The 17,695-nt window shown below is 42.6% G+C and overlaps 2 protein-coding genes and 1 pseudogene across 2 annotated transcripts; all 3 read right to left on the bottom strand.

Moving 5' to 3' along the window:
• Positions 1–1,068: 1,068 nt before the first annotated feature.
• LOC148141202 (ferritin, heavy subunit-like) lies at positions 1,069–3,626 on the bottom strand. Its single transcript, XM_087978086.1, has 4 exons — positions 3,525–3,626; positions 2,164–2,310; positions 1,480–1,605; positions 1,069–1,215 (listed from the first exon to the last, which is right to left on the bottom strand). The coding sequence occupies exons 1-4, from the start codon at positions 3,624–3,626 to the stop codon at positions 1,069–1,071; spliced, it is 522 nt and encodes a 173-aa protein (XP_087834212.1).
• A 3,417-nt stretch (positions 3,627–7,043) lies between these two features.
• On the bottom strand, positions 7,044–9,224 carry LOC148141201 (ferritin heavy chain A-like; annotated as a pseudogene).
• Positions 9,225–13,070: 3,846 nt separating this feature from the next.
• LOC122542140 (ferritin heavy chain A-like) lies at positions 13,071–15,494 on the bottom strand. Its single transcript, XM_043679548.2, has 4 exons — positions 15,393–15,494; positions 13,958–14,104; positions 13,514–13,639; positions 13,071–13,234 (listed from the first exon to the last, which is right to left on the bottom strand). Exons 1-4 carry the CDS (start codon positions 15,492–15,494, stop codon positions 13,079–13,081), a joined length of 531 nt encoding a protein of 176 aa, XP_043535483.2. The 3' UTR covers positions 13,071–13,078.
• Between the last annotated feature and the right edge of the window lie 2,201 nt (positions 15,495–17,695).

Genomic DNA, 17,695 nt, shown 5'->3' with positions numbered 1-17,695 from the left:
TTAGTCTAACAACAAACAAAACTACTATCAGAAAAAATACCCCACATTATTCTCAATGCCTTTGGTGAAGGAAAAGTATCCACTTTGATCAGTAGAACAAGGAGGTTACTTGTGGGCAAAATAGACAGAAGGCTTCACTACAGAGGGAGCCCACCGGCACAAATTGTGGAAAGTTATTAAAACAAATGGACCTTTGTTACTATCACCAAAGAAGTGGTGTTGCAATTGTACAGGGTGTTGGTAGGAGAGCAGCAGGAATATCACTCCATGCTCCGAGGGGAATAGAGGTACTTTAAAAGGAAGATTAGCAACAGTTCACTAAATTAGTGATCAGTAAGAAAAGCCTTCCATCACTGTCTTCTATCGTACCTCACATTTGCCAGCAACGTTAGAAGGATGAGAGGCAATCTAATCATTGCATGATGCTAAGGGGATTGGGTGGTTAGATACAGCTGATATTTAGTCTTGCTGCTAGATCTAGGGTGAAGTCTTACTCCTCAGATGCAGCCTAAGCTCCTGTGGTATTTCCCCCAATGCCATCCTTGATTGGCTGATTTCTGCAATCCTCACTGTCTCAGTTTTAAGGCAGGGTAGCTGATTTGAAAAAGATGGATGAGGAGGGATTACTTCCCATAAAGAGTCATGCACTAGCCTGGATTGCAGTGAATTTAAAGGAAGAGGCAGATATTTAGTAATGATTGACAAGTTTATGAAGAGGACTGGTAGGCCACCAGGATTGTACCAGACTGAGGGGCTGAATTGTCACCACCTACATACTGTCCTTACCTGGATAGACCTATACACAGCACAGCAATGTGCTTGACTCTAGTTAGAATGGAGCAGGATGTGGTTTGGCCAATGACACCCATACAACAAGTGATAAACATCCTGGGGAGGCAACACTGAACCAAGACTGGCCAAGGGACATGGAAGGCAGATATTGGAGTCACGTTCTAGGAATTAACTACTGAATGATAGAAGAGACACGAGATCAGTGAATATTTTATTTCCACATTCAGCAATAGAGAAATCAATTCTGCTTTCACATACAGGACTCCAGAATCCCACTCAGCTCAGGGAGAGCCTGTCAAACAGGTACTCTCCCAGGCCATTCTCAGGGGCTCCCAGTCTCTTCAGGTTGGTGATGTGATCTCCCAGCTTCTTGATCATCTTCACTTGCTCATCCAAGTAGTGCCTCTCCAGGAAGTCACACAGCTGGAACAAGTAGCCAGAGAGAGTGAAGTTAGCTTCATCAGCATTACTAGTCTAGTCTAATTACTATCCTAGTGGAGAGACCAGAATTGGCCTCAAACTACACATCAGTTCCATGAAACACCTCAGGCTTCGAATCCAGATACCCTCCACTTGCACACTGCTTTCAAGATTAAGTCAAAAGTGACCTTCTGGAATTTTTACTAGAAGGACAGGATAGATAGCAATATCACCTTTAGCTGAAAATGCATTACATGAGGAACTTACATGAGGGTCAGTGTGGCCAGAGGAGAGTTTGTGCAGATCCAGCAGACTCTGGTTCACATCCTTCTCCATCTGCAGAGCTCTCTGCATTGCCTCCAGACCATTGCCCCACTCATCCTGCTCTGGCTTCTGAAGTTAAGGAGAGGTCAAGTTCAGATGTAGAGTGCCCAAAATGTTCAGATTTGGGCTTAGGCCATATGCCTCGGTAACCCCACACAATAATCCAACATGCTAAAATTACCAGGAATGACATTGAACAGTGGGTGGTCAGGCCATTTTAAACCATGGAAGAACTGTTAGTTTGAAAAACAGTGTTAGTCAGTGCACCTCAAGCCATGTGGCTGGCATTGAGGATTTTGGGAATCAAGTCTTGATTGTGATCCAAGAGGAACTCCATGCTCAGTTACATTAGTTGACTCCTAGACATTTATGGCTCAATCAGCAGCCCAGGTTTAAGCATGCACCAGTATGAGTTTTGGCTAAAAACTCTACCTTAATACATGAGCATTGGTTGGATCATCTGATCCAAGGCAGAAAGCAGAGGTCATCACAACCAAATCCTACACTTGCCCTCGGTTTACACAAGGCTCTAATTTAGCTGTTAAATTCTCCAGCCACTGGGGTTAAGTTTTAATAGGATAAGTAACAAACCTTTGTAAAAAATTTCAATTTCAAACCAAACCCAACCTTGACATCCTGCAGGAGGACCCTGCCTCCACGTTTATTCTGGAATGCCATCAGTTTCTCAGCGTGTTCCCGTTCCTCATGGGACTGCTCCTTGAAGAACTCAGCAAAGTGACGCAGGGCAACATCATCCCGGTCAAAGTAAGAGGCCTGGGGGGAAAAGTAGAACAATTCAAACTGCAGACGTTGAAGATCTGAAAGTGAAAAGTTGCTGGGAAACTCAGGCTGAGCATTTGCCCAGTGTTAAATTTTCTAAAGGGTCATCGCTTCAGCATTAACTGAAGACTTCAGGGTGCCTGAAGAACTGTTTATTAACTGGAATTTAATTCAGTTTAGCTGATATTACATCATAGGATTTGTGACAAACTCTCATTATTGAAGTGTCATTTGTATTTCAAATGAAACTGACTTCGGACAGGATAGCTACATCACAGTCACAAAGCTTCCCTACAGCTCCATTTCCAATGGAGAGGCATTTGCTCCATTGTCTGAGAGACCATTCAACTTGCACAAGAATTAGGCCCCAAATATCTCACCTGGGTGAGCTCACTGCTGGATGCAAGTAGTGTCCTACCTTACAATGGTCACTGCATTTTCAGAGAGTTCTTCAGCAACCACAAGGCATTTTACCAAATAGAGACACCACAAAATCTAAGAAGTTGGTTAGAGCTTAATCCACTTATTTTAGATTTATGGTTAAGTAGAAGCAAAGGGCTTTCAGTGAACAAGGTATCACCTTCAAAAGTCATGACAAGGAAACCCAGGAGAACCTTGAGAGATCACATGAACAACAATCCAACTTTTGTTCAGCGTCAGACTGGTTTCTGCTCCATGACCAACCCATGGCAATTCAGTTCAGGTGTTTTCTGATGTAAAAACAGTAGAGATGCTATGACATATGCCTGAGGCAATTAGGATTTGAGGGCAGACAACTTGGTCCAGAGGTTGGAATATTGCCAGTGCATTAAGAACCCTTAAAATTATCCCTTGATGGGTCTCACTATGGCCTACAGACCTTGATTTAGATAACTGCAAGTTAACCTGTTCAGTAGTGCCCATATGTAGGGACAGTACTATTACACTACAAGAGACATTTTCTAATCAAACTGGAATTTTCCCCCCAGGCCTCACAGCTCAGACACAGACACTATCACTGCACCACAAGGGCTCTCCCTTAAGTTAGTTCTATCATAAATCTTAATGAATTGTTACTACAGGGAACAAGTCAGCATATAATTAACCTGCAGTCTGAAGTACCTCACTAATTATCACCCCCCAAAAATAACAAGAAACAGCTTAAAGGAACTTCAAATTGGAGAAAAATCAAACCTATTAAGAACACAGCCAATGAACACAAGTCTCACCATGGAGAGGTAAACATAGGAGGAATAGAGCTCCAGGTTGATCTGGTTGTTAACAGCATCCTCACAATCCTTGTGGTAGTTCTGACACACTTGGGAGGCCATCTTCACTATTCCTGTTTACTATCACCCAGACAACTCTAGAACTGAGCCTCTCTCCCACAAGCTCTTGTATTTATCCTCCAGGGCCACCCTGCACCCAACCAGGGAATGATGTTAGTGATGATGATTGACAATTCCTGATAGCCAATCAGGAATCTTCATCTATCCAGACACCAATGAACAGAGGAGAGAGGTCTGTGGGGTGGAACCAAGATCCCAAGCCAATCAGAGATTGAGAAAATAGAAAGAGTTTGATGGAATAGGCTTGATGATTTTGATCCCATTGACACTCTTCAAGTCTGAAAATCTCTGGAAGTTTAATACTCTCAAAATATTTCTTACTTTCTTCTGAATAGCTTTTCAGAACCTGGTCAGGTTTGTTACTCGAGAGGAGCTGTGAAGCTGATACAGTACCCTAAACAAATTCAATTACCTGGAGGGAATTTATAGACCAGCATTGGACAGAGAAATGGACATGTGAGACTGAGAGGGAGTGACCATGACTGTACCCAGTGCCACCCACAGACTGGTCCCCCATTGGCTGCAGTGGGGTCGGGGACAGGCTCGATGGAGCAGCTGGTCTTTTCCTGCCCATCTGTGCTGTTTGTTCAATGAGTACTTTTCTGGTCGACTTTCAGTCTGGGTGAGGACTGTTTGAATCTGTGTGAAGTGTTGTGACTCAGATGTTTTCCACCTCTTTGATTCAGACACAATGGGGGACCATTTAGCCTATTTTGTTTTTGCTAGCGTTTTCAAATTAGTCCCACTCCTATTGGTTTTTCCAATAACGCTGCCATTGACTTCCTGTCATTCTGTGTCCAAATCCCTCTTTAACGTTTTCAAGGCATCTGCTTCCATTATCCTGTCTTGACAGTGCATTCCCAATTGTAACAACTCACTACCTAAAAATAATTTTAGTCTCTCTCTCTGGCCTTGCATTGGTATTATAGCACGGTGGCTCAGTAGTCAGTGCTGCTGCCTCACCGCACCAGGCACCCAGGTTCAATTTCACTCTTGGGTGATTCTTTGTGGGAGTTTGCATATTCTCCCTGTGTCTGTGTGGGTTTCCTCCAGGTGCTCCAGTTTCTTCCCACAGTCCAAAGATGTGCAGGTTAGGGTGGATTGGCCATGGGTAATTGTCCAAGGATGTGCAGGCGAGGTGGATTAGCCATGGCAAATTAGGAGAGTTACAGAGACGGGGTCGGGGGTCCAGTTGGGATGCTGTTTGGAGAGTTGTACAGACCAGACTAGTCGAATGGCTTCTTTCTGCACTGTAGGAATTCGACCTTTCTCTAAGATCCCAAGTGTTGATGTCTGGGTTTATGAGAGAAGTGGTTCTTGCCTGGGGCAGCACTGTAGCTCAGTGGTTAGCACTGCTGTCTCACAACACCAGGGACCCAGGTTTGATTCCAGCCTCAGGCAACTGTCTGTGTGATGTTTCCACATTTTCACCGTATCTGCATGGGTTTCCTCCATGTGCTCTGGTTTCCTCCCAAAATCCAAAGATGTGCAGGTTAGGGTGGATTGGCCAAGCTAAATTGCCCATAGCATATAGGCTAAGTGCATTAGTCAGGGCTAAATGTAGAGAAATCAGGGAATGGGTCTGGGTGGGATACCCTTCATAGGGTTGGTGTGGATTTGTTCAGCCAAAAGGCCTGTTTCCACGTGGTAGGGATTTTATGATTCTAGATGAATATGTGGTTTCCATGGAGTAAACTCTGATTTAGATGGAAAAATAAGGCTAAAATTCAAATCGGAAACAACTGCTAATGTTGCAGACACAGCTTTCTTAGGAGATATGCCACTAAATGGGCACAGTTGAGCCACCTGAATAGACAACGTATCTGGGTATGGACAACTGTCTTTTTTGAAAAGACGCAGGGAGTGTCCAGTGGTCATAAAGGGCTTTGTCTAAGTGCATGGACATCACATGGTTACTCAAAAGCCTCTGCAGTGGACATCAAAGACTTTGATCATGGTCTGTTTGGACTTTTCATAGGAACACCAAATTCAGCACCTCCCTTTAGGGAGCAGGAGTGGTTTTGGGTTGAAAAATGCTCATCATTTTTTCTATTTGAGGGACATGAGATGCAAAGATTATGACTCAAGTGATTGAAGATTAATTTTCTTTCTGTAACAGCCAGATCTCAACTAAGTTCCCCAAGTTCACTGCTAAATATCAGAAATTCAGTCAGAGCAAAGAAAGGTTACATCATTGAGAAGGCGATTACTAGTGATCCATCAGGATTGAAATGGATGTTTCATTTGCATTTTACACCGAACAAATTTATGTAGGAGTTGCTGCTATTAAGTTTTATAAACTGATGGAACCAGCCTGTCAAATGAACTACTCCATTCAATTGACACGAAGTCATTTACTTTTAGTGGGCCCACATCAATTCCAATCCTGGGGAGGGAGAGATAGAGGCGCTCAACTGTTTGATCACTTTAAAGCTCAGATATGCAGAGCCAACCCCAATAAAAGTACACTCCACATTGGCTTCCATATGGAAAGAGCTGCCACGAGAGCGTGCTCAGTAAAACATGGAGGGCACAGAAGATTCCAGAATTTGAGACTGCTTGTCATTTAAACTTTGCTCAAATGCTACCAGAATTCTAAGAGGAGTGTGAAGGGTTTAAGTGAGCACAACCAGGCTAGTTGATTTTTAAAGCCATTGGAATTTAAGTAAAACATTAAAAATATTTTGCAATGTAACAGTTTGGGCCAAAATGGTGTTTACAAACATTTGTTGAACTTGATTTAAAGTTCACAGGAGCTGTTTTGTCTGGCAGTGCTGTTGGAGAAGACGAGATAGTCAGTTTTTCTTAACACTGGATGCTAGAAATCTGAAAATGAAAGAGTTGGAAAACCCAATAAGTCAACTGACTCAAATCCTTTGACTTTGTCCCTTATTTTACAGACAGTAGCCATTTGTATGTATTAAGGCCTCCTCTTGCACCCTGATGTATCCCTGCTTCTGAACAACTCTGTCCTGAGGAGTGCATCTTTACACAGATTGATTTCTAAACTTCCTTGGAGTTTATTGATTTTCCTTAAAACACACTTCTGACTGAAGTTAGGCACATGGCCCCACTGTCAAACTTTAGTTGGGCAAAAAAAAAGGTACAATATGATAATACAAGCTGTTACAGTACCTCCAACTATTGACAGTGCAATGCACAAAAGATTATGCAAATATTGAGTTTGTCCATGTTATTTGTGGGAATGACAATCACTCAAAACATTTGGCTGGTCTGATGCAATAGACAGGATTCCAGAACTAATACATTTACAAAACCATGAGAGTCCACTCAAACTGTTTATTGTCTGCTAGTAACTGACAAACAGAACCTCAGTAGTGACAAGTATGCTAGTTGTACTAGTACAAAAACACCACAAACTCATTCACTGCAGTCAGTTCAGTCACTCTCCTCCAGGGTGAGCCTGTCAAACAGGTACTGTCCCAGGCCATTCTCAGGGGCTCCCAGTCTCTTCAGGTTGGTGATGTGATCTCCCAGCTTCTTGATCATCTTCACTTGCTCATCCAAGTAGTGCCTCTCCAGGAAGTCACACAACTGGAAGGCAAAACACAGCAATGACAAAATTGTTAAGAATGCTAGATCTCAGTCACAACACCTGTTCTGTGTAACCCCCCACAAAAGGAGAGTCATTAGCTGCAGGAATCCCAAGGCACTAAGTCGTTGCAACTTCCCCAATTAGAAGGAACTCACATGAGGGTCCGTGTGGCCAGAGGAGAGTTTGTGCAGATCCAGCAGACTCTGGTTCACATCCTTCTCCATCTGCAGAGCTCTCTGCATTGCCTCCAGACCATTGCCCCACTCATCCTGCTTTGGCTTCTGGAGGGAAAGGAAAGTATTTAAAGTCAGTCATGAAATATCAACAGTGGGGTGGTGTCAAAGCAATGATCTGTGCAAAGTAGGAGGTAGTATAGTGGGAGGCGAATAACAATTCAAGGCAATTATACCAGTCTTCCAGCCAACTCTGACCAGATTAAAGATGGAACCTCATTGGAGACAACAGGTTTCAAAACACATGGAATAGATAACTGATTTCTAGAAGAGTTTTATAAAATAGCTTTGTTCTCAAACTCAATCCCATTTCTTTTTGGCATCTGCCACCATTAATAGAAGCTCATTCCTTAGAAAGGCATGAAAAGATACCTTGATATCCTGCAGGAGGACCCTGCCTCCACGTTTATTCTGGAATTCCATCAGTTTCTCAGCGTGTTTCCGTTCCTCATGGGACTGCTCCTTGAAGAACTCAGCAAAGTGACGCAGGGCAACATCATCCCGGTCAAAGTAAGGGGACTGGGGATAATTTCAAATTAATTAGTGCCAGATTTCCTTCTCACTTAGGAAGTCGAATCTTGACTAAGAAGGCTTCTTTTTTTAAAAAGAGTGTAAAATTCACACTTTACCCCTCCATTAGTTGGGCTTTGGAACCCTCATTTCACATCAGCATCTTCTATATCAATCAAAGATCCACAAACTTATTAGGGAGGAAAATTTTTAAAGAATAGAAACCCTGCTGTATTCTGGAGATTTAGCAAGTTTTTTTTTTAAAAATGGTCAAACAGATTGATCTGGCTATGTCCTTGCTGCACATGCATTGGCATTTTGGGATCCTATGTATTAGAGAACAGTAAGAAAACAAGTTATTGCTTTTTTGAAAAAAAGTCTTAGGATGAGGACATCACTGGCTAGATGATTTATTACCCATTTCTAATTATCCAGAAGACAATTTAGGAGTCAACCACATGGCTGTGGGTCTGAAGTCACATGGTAGGCCAGACCAGGTAAGGATGGCAGTTTCCTTCCTTAAAAGGGACAGTTAACAAAGTGGACCTTAATAATAGATTCATGATCATTGGATCCTTAATTCTAGATTTTAATTAAATTCAAACACCACCATCTGCCATGGTATAAGTTGAAACCAAACCCCAAGAACATTGGAGTCTCTTGATTAATAGAAGACCATTAGGCCACCATCTCACTTGCCATGTGCATGAAGACACCTGAAGGGACATAAATTTAGTCTTAAACCAATTAGACAGGAAGAGAGATCTTGAATCAACAGCATTCTTGGATTTTTTTAAGCCATGGATTTTGTCACAGACAAGTTTACCAGAACCTTACACTTCTAGTCAGTCAGCCCACCAAGTGAACTTGCCAGGTCCATACTCAGGATCTGCAAACTCAGGGAGTTAGTGTTCATTTTAGATACTTTGCTAGTCAGCTTTAGAGAGACATTATTACATATCTGAACCAAAAGTCCCACCTACTCCAGAATTGAGTTATTTCCATATGCAATAGGGAATAAGCAGTTGTTCTAACAGGGTCTACTAATTTATAACACCATACCAAACACTTACTGTTTGAGGATTCAGTCCTAAACCCAACCTTTCAACAAAACACAGCTTAAATTCAATTTACTGAAATCAGACTTTTCAGAACACAGTCATAGGAATAGGACCTCACCATGGAGAGGTAAACATAGGAGGATTAGAGCTCCAGGTTGATCTGCTTATTAACAGCATCCTCACAGTCCTTGTGGTAGTTCTGACACACTTGGGAGGCCATCTTCACTATTCCAAGTCACTATCACCTCAACAACTCGAGAACTGAGCCTCTCTCCCACAAGCTCTTATATTTATCATCCTGCGACACCCTGCACCCAACCAGGGAATGATGTCACCAGTGATTGGCTGTCATGATTGTCAATCAGGAATCACCCATGCATCCAGGAACCAATGAATGAGGATATGAGCTTGAGCTTTCCTCATTCGTGAAGAAGGGCTCATGCCCGAAATGTTGTTTCTCCTCTCCTTGGATGCTGCCTGACCTGGTGCGCTTTTCCAGCACACATTTTCAGCTCTGATCTCCAGCATCTGCAGTCCTCACTTTCTCCACTATCAGAGATCCCCAATTATCCTTTGACACAGATAGTGGGGCAACATCTCACCCTTCTCTTTTTGGGGTTTTGGTCGATTGTCCTTGCTGAGGTGATACCTGAGAAGTGACATCCCCAGCAACATTTGACAGTCTCAGTGGGATCTATACATTTGTAAGATTTTGGATTTGGGGATTACAGATACCTAAGGTCAGCTGTTGAGGATTTGTAAGTAGTTTTAAGATAGTTTATTCAGTTTATAGTAACAGTTTAGACATGTGAGATAATGGAGAGTTTTATTGATCCCAGAGAATGGATAAATGGATGCAACCAACTCTACAGCATTAGATAGTAGGAGTGACCGTCTTTCAGCATTTACTGATGGTAAGGCTCCTTTTCTTTATTGTTTTATTCCCAGGTCAGCTGAGACACCAGGAAGATTTTGTTCCTCTCCTTGGCAAATTCTTAACTCCCCTCACCCCTCCTCCACAGACCACAGACCATAAAACCATTAGGTCTCTGGGTTGGAGTAGACAGTTCAGTCCCTTGAACCTGTTCCACTGTTCTATAAGATCACAGCAGATCCAATGTTCCTCCCATCTACTTTCTGCCCTTTCCCCCTAACCCTTGATTCCTCAACTCCTCAAGAATGGGCGGCACGGTGGCACAGTGGTTAGCACTGCTGCCTCACAGCGCCAGAGACCGGGTTCAGTTCCCACCTCAGGTGACTGACTGTGTGGAGTTTGCATGTTCTCCCCGTGTCTGCGTGGGTTTCCTCCGGGTGCTCCGGTTTCCTCCCACAGTCCAAAGATGTGCAGGTCAAGTGAATTGGCTATGCTAAATTGCCCGTAGTGTTAGTTAAGGGGTAAATGTAGGGGTTTGGGTGGGTTGCGCTTCGGCAGGTCGGTGTGGACTTGTTGGGCCGAAGGGCCTGTTTCCACACTGTAAAGTAATCTAATCTAATCTAACTCGGCTTTAAATATATGCAAGGCATTCCAAAGACCCACAACCCTCTGAGGGAAGGAATTCCTCCTCATCCGAGTCTTCGATGAGGGTCCCTTTACCCTGAGATTGTGGCAGCGATTGGTCCTTTCTTTAGTGGCTGTAATCTATGTTTCCTGCCGCTGCGTGGATCTCTGAGATTCATGTTCAGCAGTGACCTCTGGAACCGATGTCACTGCGTCCAACTGCTGATTTCCACCTCAAGCCAGTTTCAGTTATTTTTCTAATCAAACCAATGGTGATGCTGTGACACACCTCTGGAGCAGGTGAGACTTGAACCCAGGTCTCCTGGCTCAGAGGTAGGGACACCACCACTGTGCATCAAGAGCACGGACCCATTTAGTGGCTGCGCATTTACCTTGCATCAACCATCGGTTTGAACCCTTGCCCCCAGTGAGTATTGGGCAGCTACCAAGACAGCAGAATGATCATCTCCCATGGTGCCCATCACTGGAGGTCAGCTCTTGATGTCACATTGAGGGTCATCTCTTGACCCTTTCTGAACACACACATGGATAATCAAAAATATAATGGTGGTGAAAGCAGCCATTTTGCCCATCATGCATGTACTAGCCTTCCGAATGAGCATTTTGACTTGGCATTATCCAGCCTTTTCCCTATCACTCTGTACCTTATTCCCATTGAAATAATCCAATTCCCTCTTGAATAGCTCAGTTAAACCTATCTCCACAAAGCTGATGATCAAAATGTATTGTTTGTTTAATAGTCTAAATATTGTATTCTCATGTCAATAGGAGTCTGAATTTAGGACCGTGGCATAGGCGATAGGGGTGAAAGTTAAAGGTATCCTCTGCTAATTGAGATGGAGAGGAGCATAAAGTACTTTGCTCAAAGGATTGGGTGTTTTTGAAATTCCTGCACTGGAGATGTGTAGATACCAAGTTAGACTTCTGTAACACTGGTCTAGATGGACTTTTTAGTTACACAGAACTTCAAGGCTATAGAAGGAGATGGAAAAGTTGAGTTGAAGCCCAAAGTCAGCCATTATTGTACTTAACAGGCAAAGCGGTCAAAGGTCAGAGGCTGGGAATCCTGTAGCCAGTATCTTACCTCCTGACGGGCTTACCTCAAACTCGGTCCACCATCTGCAAGGCACAAGTCAGGATGTGATGGAATACTGACTTGCCTGGATAGGTGCAGCACCAAACACCACAAGCAGCTTGACACCATCCAGGAATGCAGCCACATCCACTCCCTCCACCACTGACACTCAGTAGAAGTGTACACCATCTACACAATGCACTTTGGAAATTCAAACACCTTTAACAGTCTCTTCCAAACCCACAAGCACTTCATCTGGAAGGAAGAATGCAGCAGATACATGGGACACCACTTCCTGCAAGATTTCTCCCCCCGCCCCCAAGCCACTCACCATCCTGACTTGTAATTACATGTTGTTGGATCAGAGTACCTGGAAGCCTTTCCCTCTGGGTAATGTGGACGCACACTCAGCCGTTCAAGGTGGCATCACATCACCAGGGGATGGATAGTAAATACTGTCCCAGTCAATAATGCTCACATCCAGGTGAGCTGAGTAACAGTGACAGGTTGTATGGTTTACTCACTTACTATCTTAAATAGTGACTAATACCATATTAAATGCAAACCACATTAAATGAAGTTTATTGTACACTACAACAACCATTACACTTCCAATTGCAGCAAGTTAATAGGATTATGGTAGCAAGTCCAAAATTCACTTGGAAACAGTGATTAATTTCAAAAAGCCATCAGCCAATGTGGTCTATAAACTGATAAATTGCATGGAAATTGTTAGAAAAAAAAAGCACTTAAACTATTGTCCCCAGGAAATCATGAACAGTTTGAGGCAACAAGGAAAAATAGTTACTGGAAGTATTTTGCTGGAGTGTTATGTCCCAGTTATTTCCTCAAGTTCATTCCAGAGAGATTTTCAGACAGTTAAAGCCGGTGGAGAAGTGCTGTTGTTGTAGTGTCACTGGATTAGTATCCTGAAGGGTTAATGCTCAGACCATGGATTCAAATCTCACCATGGCAGCTGAAGGGATTTAAATCACTAATGAATGATGTTGACCATGTAATTATGTTGAACTAAAATTTGGAACATTATTCTTGGGTGATTTGCCTGGGATGCAAAGGCATAGTTATTGCTAGTGGGACCCTGGTGCTCAGACTTTTCAATTCAAGTTAAAACAAATATGGTTTTAGTTATTCCCTGTTAGTGTCAAACTATACATAGAGCATCTGGCAGTTTTTTGTACTACAATCTCTGCTGTTGAGCATTTGAATGGAGTGTTGCAAAATTGGGCCTCTACCCAATGTTAGACAAGGCAGCTGTAAAACCAAACTTTGGAAAGTTAGTAAGCCAAAGTCCAATATTGAACAGTTTATTTTGCCAGAGTCTAATACATTTCACAATAAAGAGCCCAGACTTCAGCCCTGGTACAATTTAAGCAAACCACATTTCTTTCTTCCTCCACAAATGATAGACAACATACTATTTTAGTATAGTACCAAACTAAACTTGCTCCCTGCAGTCCATTCAGTCGCTCTCCCCCAGGGTGAGCCTGTCAAACAGGTACTCTCCCAGGCCATTCTCAGGGGCTCCCAGTCTCTTCAGGTTGGTGATGTGATCTCCCAGCTTCTTGATCAGCTTCACTTGCTCATCCAAGTAGTGCCTCTCCAGGAAGTCACACAGCTGGAAGGAAGTTTCCAAAGGACCAAAATTAACCCTTGAATTGGAATTTAATTCTTGACCAGAAGACATGATCTAACGTAAACATTTCCTTTAATGAACTACTAAATCCTTAGAGGGGAATGCTAGGATTGTGTAAAAACATTCAGCACTTATCTGCCCATTCTCTCCAAATCCCTATACCTCCAGGTATTGGGACAGTTATTAGCATCAATTAAAGACAGAAAAGCAACATCTTCCAATAATTGTGCCCAAAACACCATTCAATCATGGAGAGCTCACATGAGGGTCCGTGTGGCCAGAGGAGAGTTTGTGCAGATCCAGCAGACTCTGGTTCACATCCTTCTCCATCTGCAGAGCTCTCTGCATTGCCTCCAGACCATTGCCCCACTCATCCTGCTCTGGCTTCTGGAAGAGGAAAGGAAAAGTTCAGGTACAACATGCAAAAGCATCAGGAGGGTTTCTGTCAAAGCAATGATCCATGCAAGATAAGAGGCAGGATAGAGGAGTGAACAACAATTCAAGCCAGTCATAGCAATCTCCTAGCCAACTCCAAATGGATCAAAATTGAATCTCACTGAAGACACGACACAAAACACATGGAGTGAATAGCCAATTCTAGAATAGTTTTTGTAAAGTGCTTGTTCTCAAATTCAATCCCATTTCCTTTTGGCCTCAGCCACTACTAATAGAAGCTCATTTCTCAGAAGGGAATGAAAGAGATACCTTGACATCCTGCAGGAGGACCCTGCCTCCACGTTTATTCTGGAATTCCATCAGTTTCTCAGCGTGTTCCCGTTCCTCATGGGACTGCTCCTTGAAGAACTCAGCAAAGTGACGCAGGGCAACATCATCCCGGTCAAAGTAAGAGGACTGACAAGAGAATTGAATTGTAAAACATGATTTTAGACTCTAGTCAAAAATTCTTCCATCCTCATTAAGGTTTGTGGGTGGCTCAGTGCTAGCACTGCTGCCTCACAGCACCAGAGACCTGGGTTCAATTCCTGCCTCAGGCGACTGACTGTGGAGTTTGTACGTTCTCCCAGTGTCTGCGTGGGTTTCCTCCGGTTTCCTCCCACAATCCAAAGATGCGCAGGTCAAGTGAATTAGCCATGCTAAATTGCCCGTAGTGTTAGGTAAGGGGTAAATGTAGGGGTATGGGTGGGTTGCGCTTCGGCGGGTCGGTGTGGACTAGTTGGGCCAAAGGGCCTGTTTCCACACTGTAATGTAATGTAATCTAATCTAAATTTATTCCCAATTTGACGGCTACAAATTTGCTATTAGTTTCATCAATCCCAAACATGGGCTGCAACTCATTAAGCATGAGCAGCTAGCAAAAAGTGAATTATGTTGAGTTCATAAGTTTAGTTTGATGCATAGAATTTTCAAAATTAAGCAAGAGCCTGGAGGTTCTTGGATATTTAAACACTATCATTTCTAATGGGCTGTGTTCTGGAGTTCTTAAAATCATGAACCCTGGACAAATAAGCAATTCAATAATTTCAATCAGTGTGAAGAGCATTAGTTACTACAGGAAGCTTCCCACTGAAGTTAACTGATTTGCAAAGTGATAATAATTATTAGCCATGAAAATTGGGACAATTTGATGCAGTAGATACTAAGTGTAATACTCACCCACCTATATGGGTAAAGAAAACTCTCCAGTCTTACACCATGTAGTCGGAGATTCTAGGTTTTAACCTCATATCCCAATGATGTATTAATGGCAAGTGAGCACTTGTTAGTTTTTTTAAAAAAAAAACTAACTGGCATCCCATTAAGGATGGGGCTTTAACTAACATTAAAAAGTACTCCACTATAACATACTCTTCAGCAAACCCATGCAGCAGCTGTCTTTTTTTCCCCGGTACCTTCTAATCAGAGATATTAGACAGGTAGGAATTGAACCCAGACCAATTTCAGAGACAGGGACACAGACTGCTCCACGAGAGTGCTCTTTAAACAGGTTTCATGTTAAGCTGCTCCAGAGTAGCTGTTAAAACTGATCCTCAGGCAGTTAACATGGCAAAGAGGAAGCATTCACTACTCAAACATTACTCCCAGATTCCACACCCAACACACAAGAACATAGTCATTTCTTTGAAACTGAGAAATTCTAACTTTTGAAAGAAAACTACAATCTCAGGATCACAAGCCTCACCATGGAGAGGTAAACATAGGAGGAATAGAGCTCCAGGTTGATCTGCTTGTTAACAGCATCCTCACAGTCCTTGTGGTAGTTCTGACACACTTGGGAGGCCATCTTCACTATACCTGCTCACTATCACCCAGACACCTCTAGAACTGAGTCTCTCTCTCTCACAAGCTCTTGTGTTTATCCTCCTGGGGCACCCTGCACTCAAATGGGGAATGACATCACCAATGATGATTGACAATCCATAACAGCCAATCAGGAATCTCTATCAATCCAGGCACCAGTGAAAAAGGAGAGAGGGCTGTGGGGCCAGTACTGAGACCCAGATCCAATCAGAGATTGGGAATACAGAGAGGTTTGGACAATTAGTCTTGATTATACAAACGTGTTTGAAGTGATGGATCTTCAATACACTGCAAACTAACTGGTTGCTTGCTGTTTAATATGTGATGTAGTGGTAGTGTCCAGACCTCTGGTTCTGAAGACTCCAGGTTCAGATTTCCCTGTCTCTGGAACTAGATGCCCAGAAAATACCTACAATGGGATTGGAATGTGTTATGGAGTTCGCCAGACCACTCAAAACATTCTGAAGCAGAAAGCCCCAGACCATAACTTTGCAATTTGTTTTGGTCAGTGTACAGTGAAAATTACCCAGAGTAAGATAGCTAGGTTGACTACTAGATTTTAAAACAGACAAAAAAGTATTCATAAAATTATACAATGAAACACAAAGGACAGAATAAAGAACCCTTACAGAACTCAACCTATCCACTAGACTTAATTATGCTGTTCAGAATATACACAACAGTCCCAATAAAAAAAACTCCCTTTAGAAACTAGTATAAATGGAACACATGCTTACAGGTTGAATTTAAAGGGCAGAAAAGAGAGATAGTTTCCACACAGCTCCCTGTTGAACTTCCCTGTTCAAGACTGAACTAAAACTGTGAGCTGACCACTCCCCTTTCATTATACAGGTCACTTCTAAAACATGGCCACTTTGGCCTGAAATCTCATCTGTTTACATATAAACAAAAGGCCTCTCAAATCCTTTTCATCTCTGTATCAAACCAGACTGATTGGAGCCCGGCCCGGTTTATTGCCCCTCGGAAAAAAAATCAAGGACGGAGTCTCCTTGAACCAAGGAACAGCTTTTAGAAAAAAAGGGACTAACTTTTTGGCAAATGAAGTAATTAAAACCTCAACCTGAGTTACAAATCTTTTCAAAACTCGCAAAGTAATTAAAGAATGTTACTTTTAGGGAAGCACTTTTTCATCATCTGACCAAATCTGGTCCTTTTGCCTCGACTTTCCATCTGGTTTCATTCTAAAAATGGTTCAGTCCTAGATTAGGTGATGAGATTTGTTCCCTTGGATTAAACTCTGGGTCAGATTGGCCAGATGGGGGAGCATGTGATTGACAGCAGAAACCACCAATCACCATCTAAACACTACTCTCCTGAGACAGATCCCACCAATGGACACAGTTGACCCACCCAAAAATAAAATGTATCTTGAGATTGATACATGTCCTGGTCAAAGTGGGTCTGAGATGCAGGGAATACCCAGTGATCACAAAGGACTTTGGTCAAACATTATCAGTTACCGGTTGATACATTAAGTAAGATTGATTCTTTATTAAAATAACTGGAGCTCTAACAGAGTGTCGATGGTGTATCAAACCTGGTTTTGCTTTCCATTCTTGTGGTCTTTAAATGGTACGGTATAATGTTTTTCTATGTTTTTGTTGGCTTCTGTGCTCTTCTGTTAGTTGTATGTTGCTGCCCGTTTAAGAATGGCAGTCCTGTAGGAGTGGGATTTTCCTGCAGATAGCATCCTCACCAAAAAACGGGGTGAATATATCCGAACGGTTCCTGTTCTTGTTCCCTCTGACAATGGTCCTTGGAATTTAGAATTTCATAAAGAACACTATCACACAGATGCAGTGTTTGGTCAACCACAAACCTGTTTGTTAGAATAAACCTCGTGATGCCCTGGTACAATACCTCTCAGCTTGTCTAAATGGTACAACATCTTGATTGGTTTGTCCAATTTAAATCTCACCCTGATTTAATATTGAGACTCACCTAAAACAGACAGCAGACGGGCATGGCTGATTCAAATGAAACTTCAACCAACATAACCTTACATTTCTGTCCAAATTGTATACAATGCAAATCCAAAAACGCCTGGTTTTGTTTGTTGCCACTAAATTACTTTATGTTTCCCTCCCTCATTAGGTCAGAACTGAGGATGTTCGCTGATGATTGTACAATGTTCAGCACCATTCATCACTCCTCCGATACTGA

This window comes from Chiloscyllium plagiosum, unplaced genomic scaffold (genome assembly GCF_037043375.1).
Source record: "Chiloscyllium plagiosum isolate Xiang-an unplaced genomic scaffold, Cpla_swu_hap1 HiC_scaffold_33, whole genome shotgun sequence".
NCBI lineage: Eukaryota > Metazoa > Chordata > Chondrichthyes > Orectolobiformes > Hemiscylliidae > Chiloscyllium > Chiloscyllium plagiosum.
The sequence above is the reverse complement of the archived record's forward strand: the minus strand, read 5'-3'. Positions and strand labels throughout refer to the sequence as shown.

Coding starts and splice junctions, on each gene's coding strand:
- LOC122542140 (XM_043679548.2), bottom strand. CDS start 15,494: ATGGCCTCCCAAGTGTGTCAGAACTACCACAAGGACTGTGAGGATGCT. Junction 14,105..15,392: donor CCTATGTTTACCTCTCCATG/GTGAGGCTTGTG, acceptor TTCTCTTGTCAG/TCCTCTTACTTTGACCGGGA. Junction 13,235..13,513: donor CTGGCCACACGGACCCTCAT/GTGAGCTCTCCA, acceptor ACTTCCTTCCAG/CTGTGTGACTTCCTGGAGAG.
- LOC148141202 (XM_087978086.1), bottom strand. CDS start 3,626: ATGGCCTCCCAAGTGTGTCAGAACTACCACAAGGATTGTGAGGATGCT. Junction 2,311..3,524: donor CCTATGTTTACCTCTCCATG/GTGAGACTTGTG, acceptor TTTTCCCCCCAG/GCCTCTTACTTTGACCGGGA. Junction 1,216..1,479: donor CTGGCCACACTGACCCTCAT/GTAAGTTCCTCA, acceptor TACTTGTTCCAG/CTGTGTGACTTCCTGGAGAG.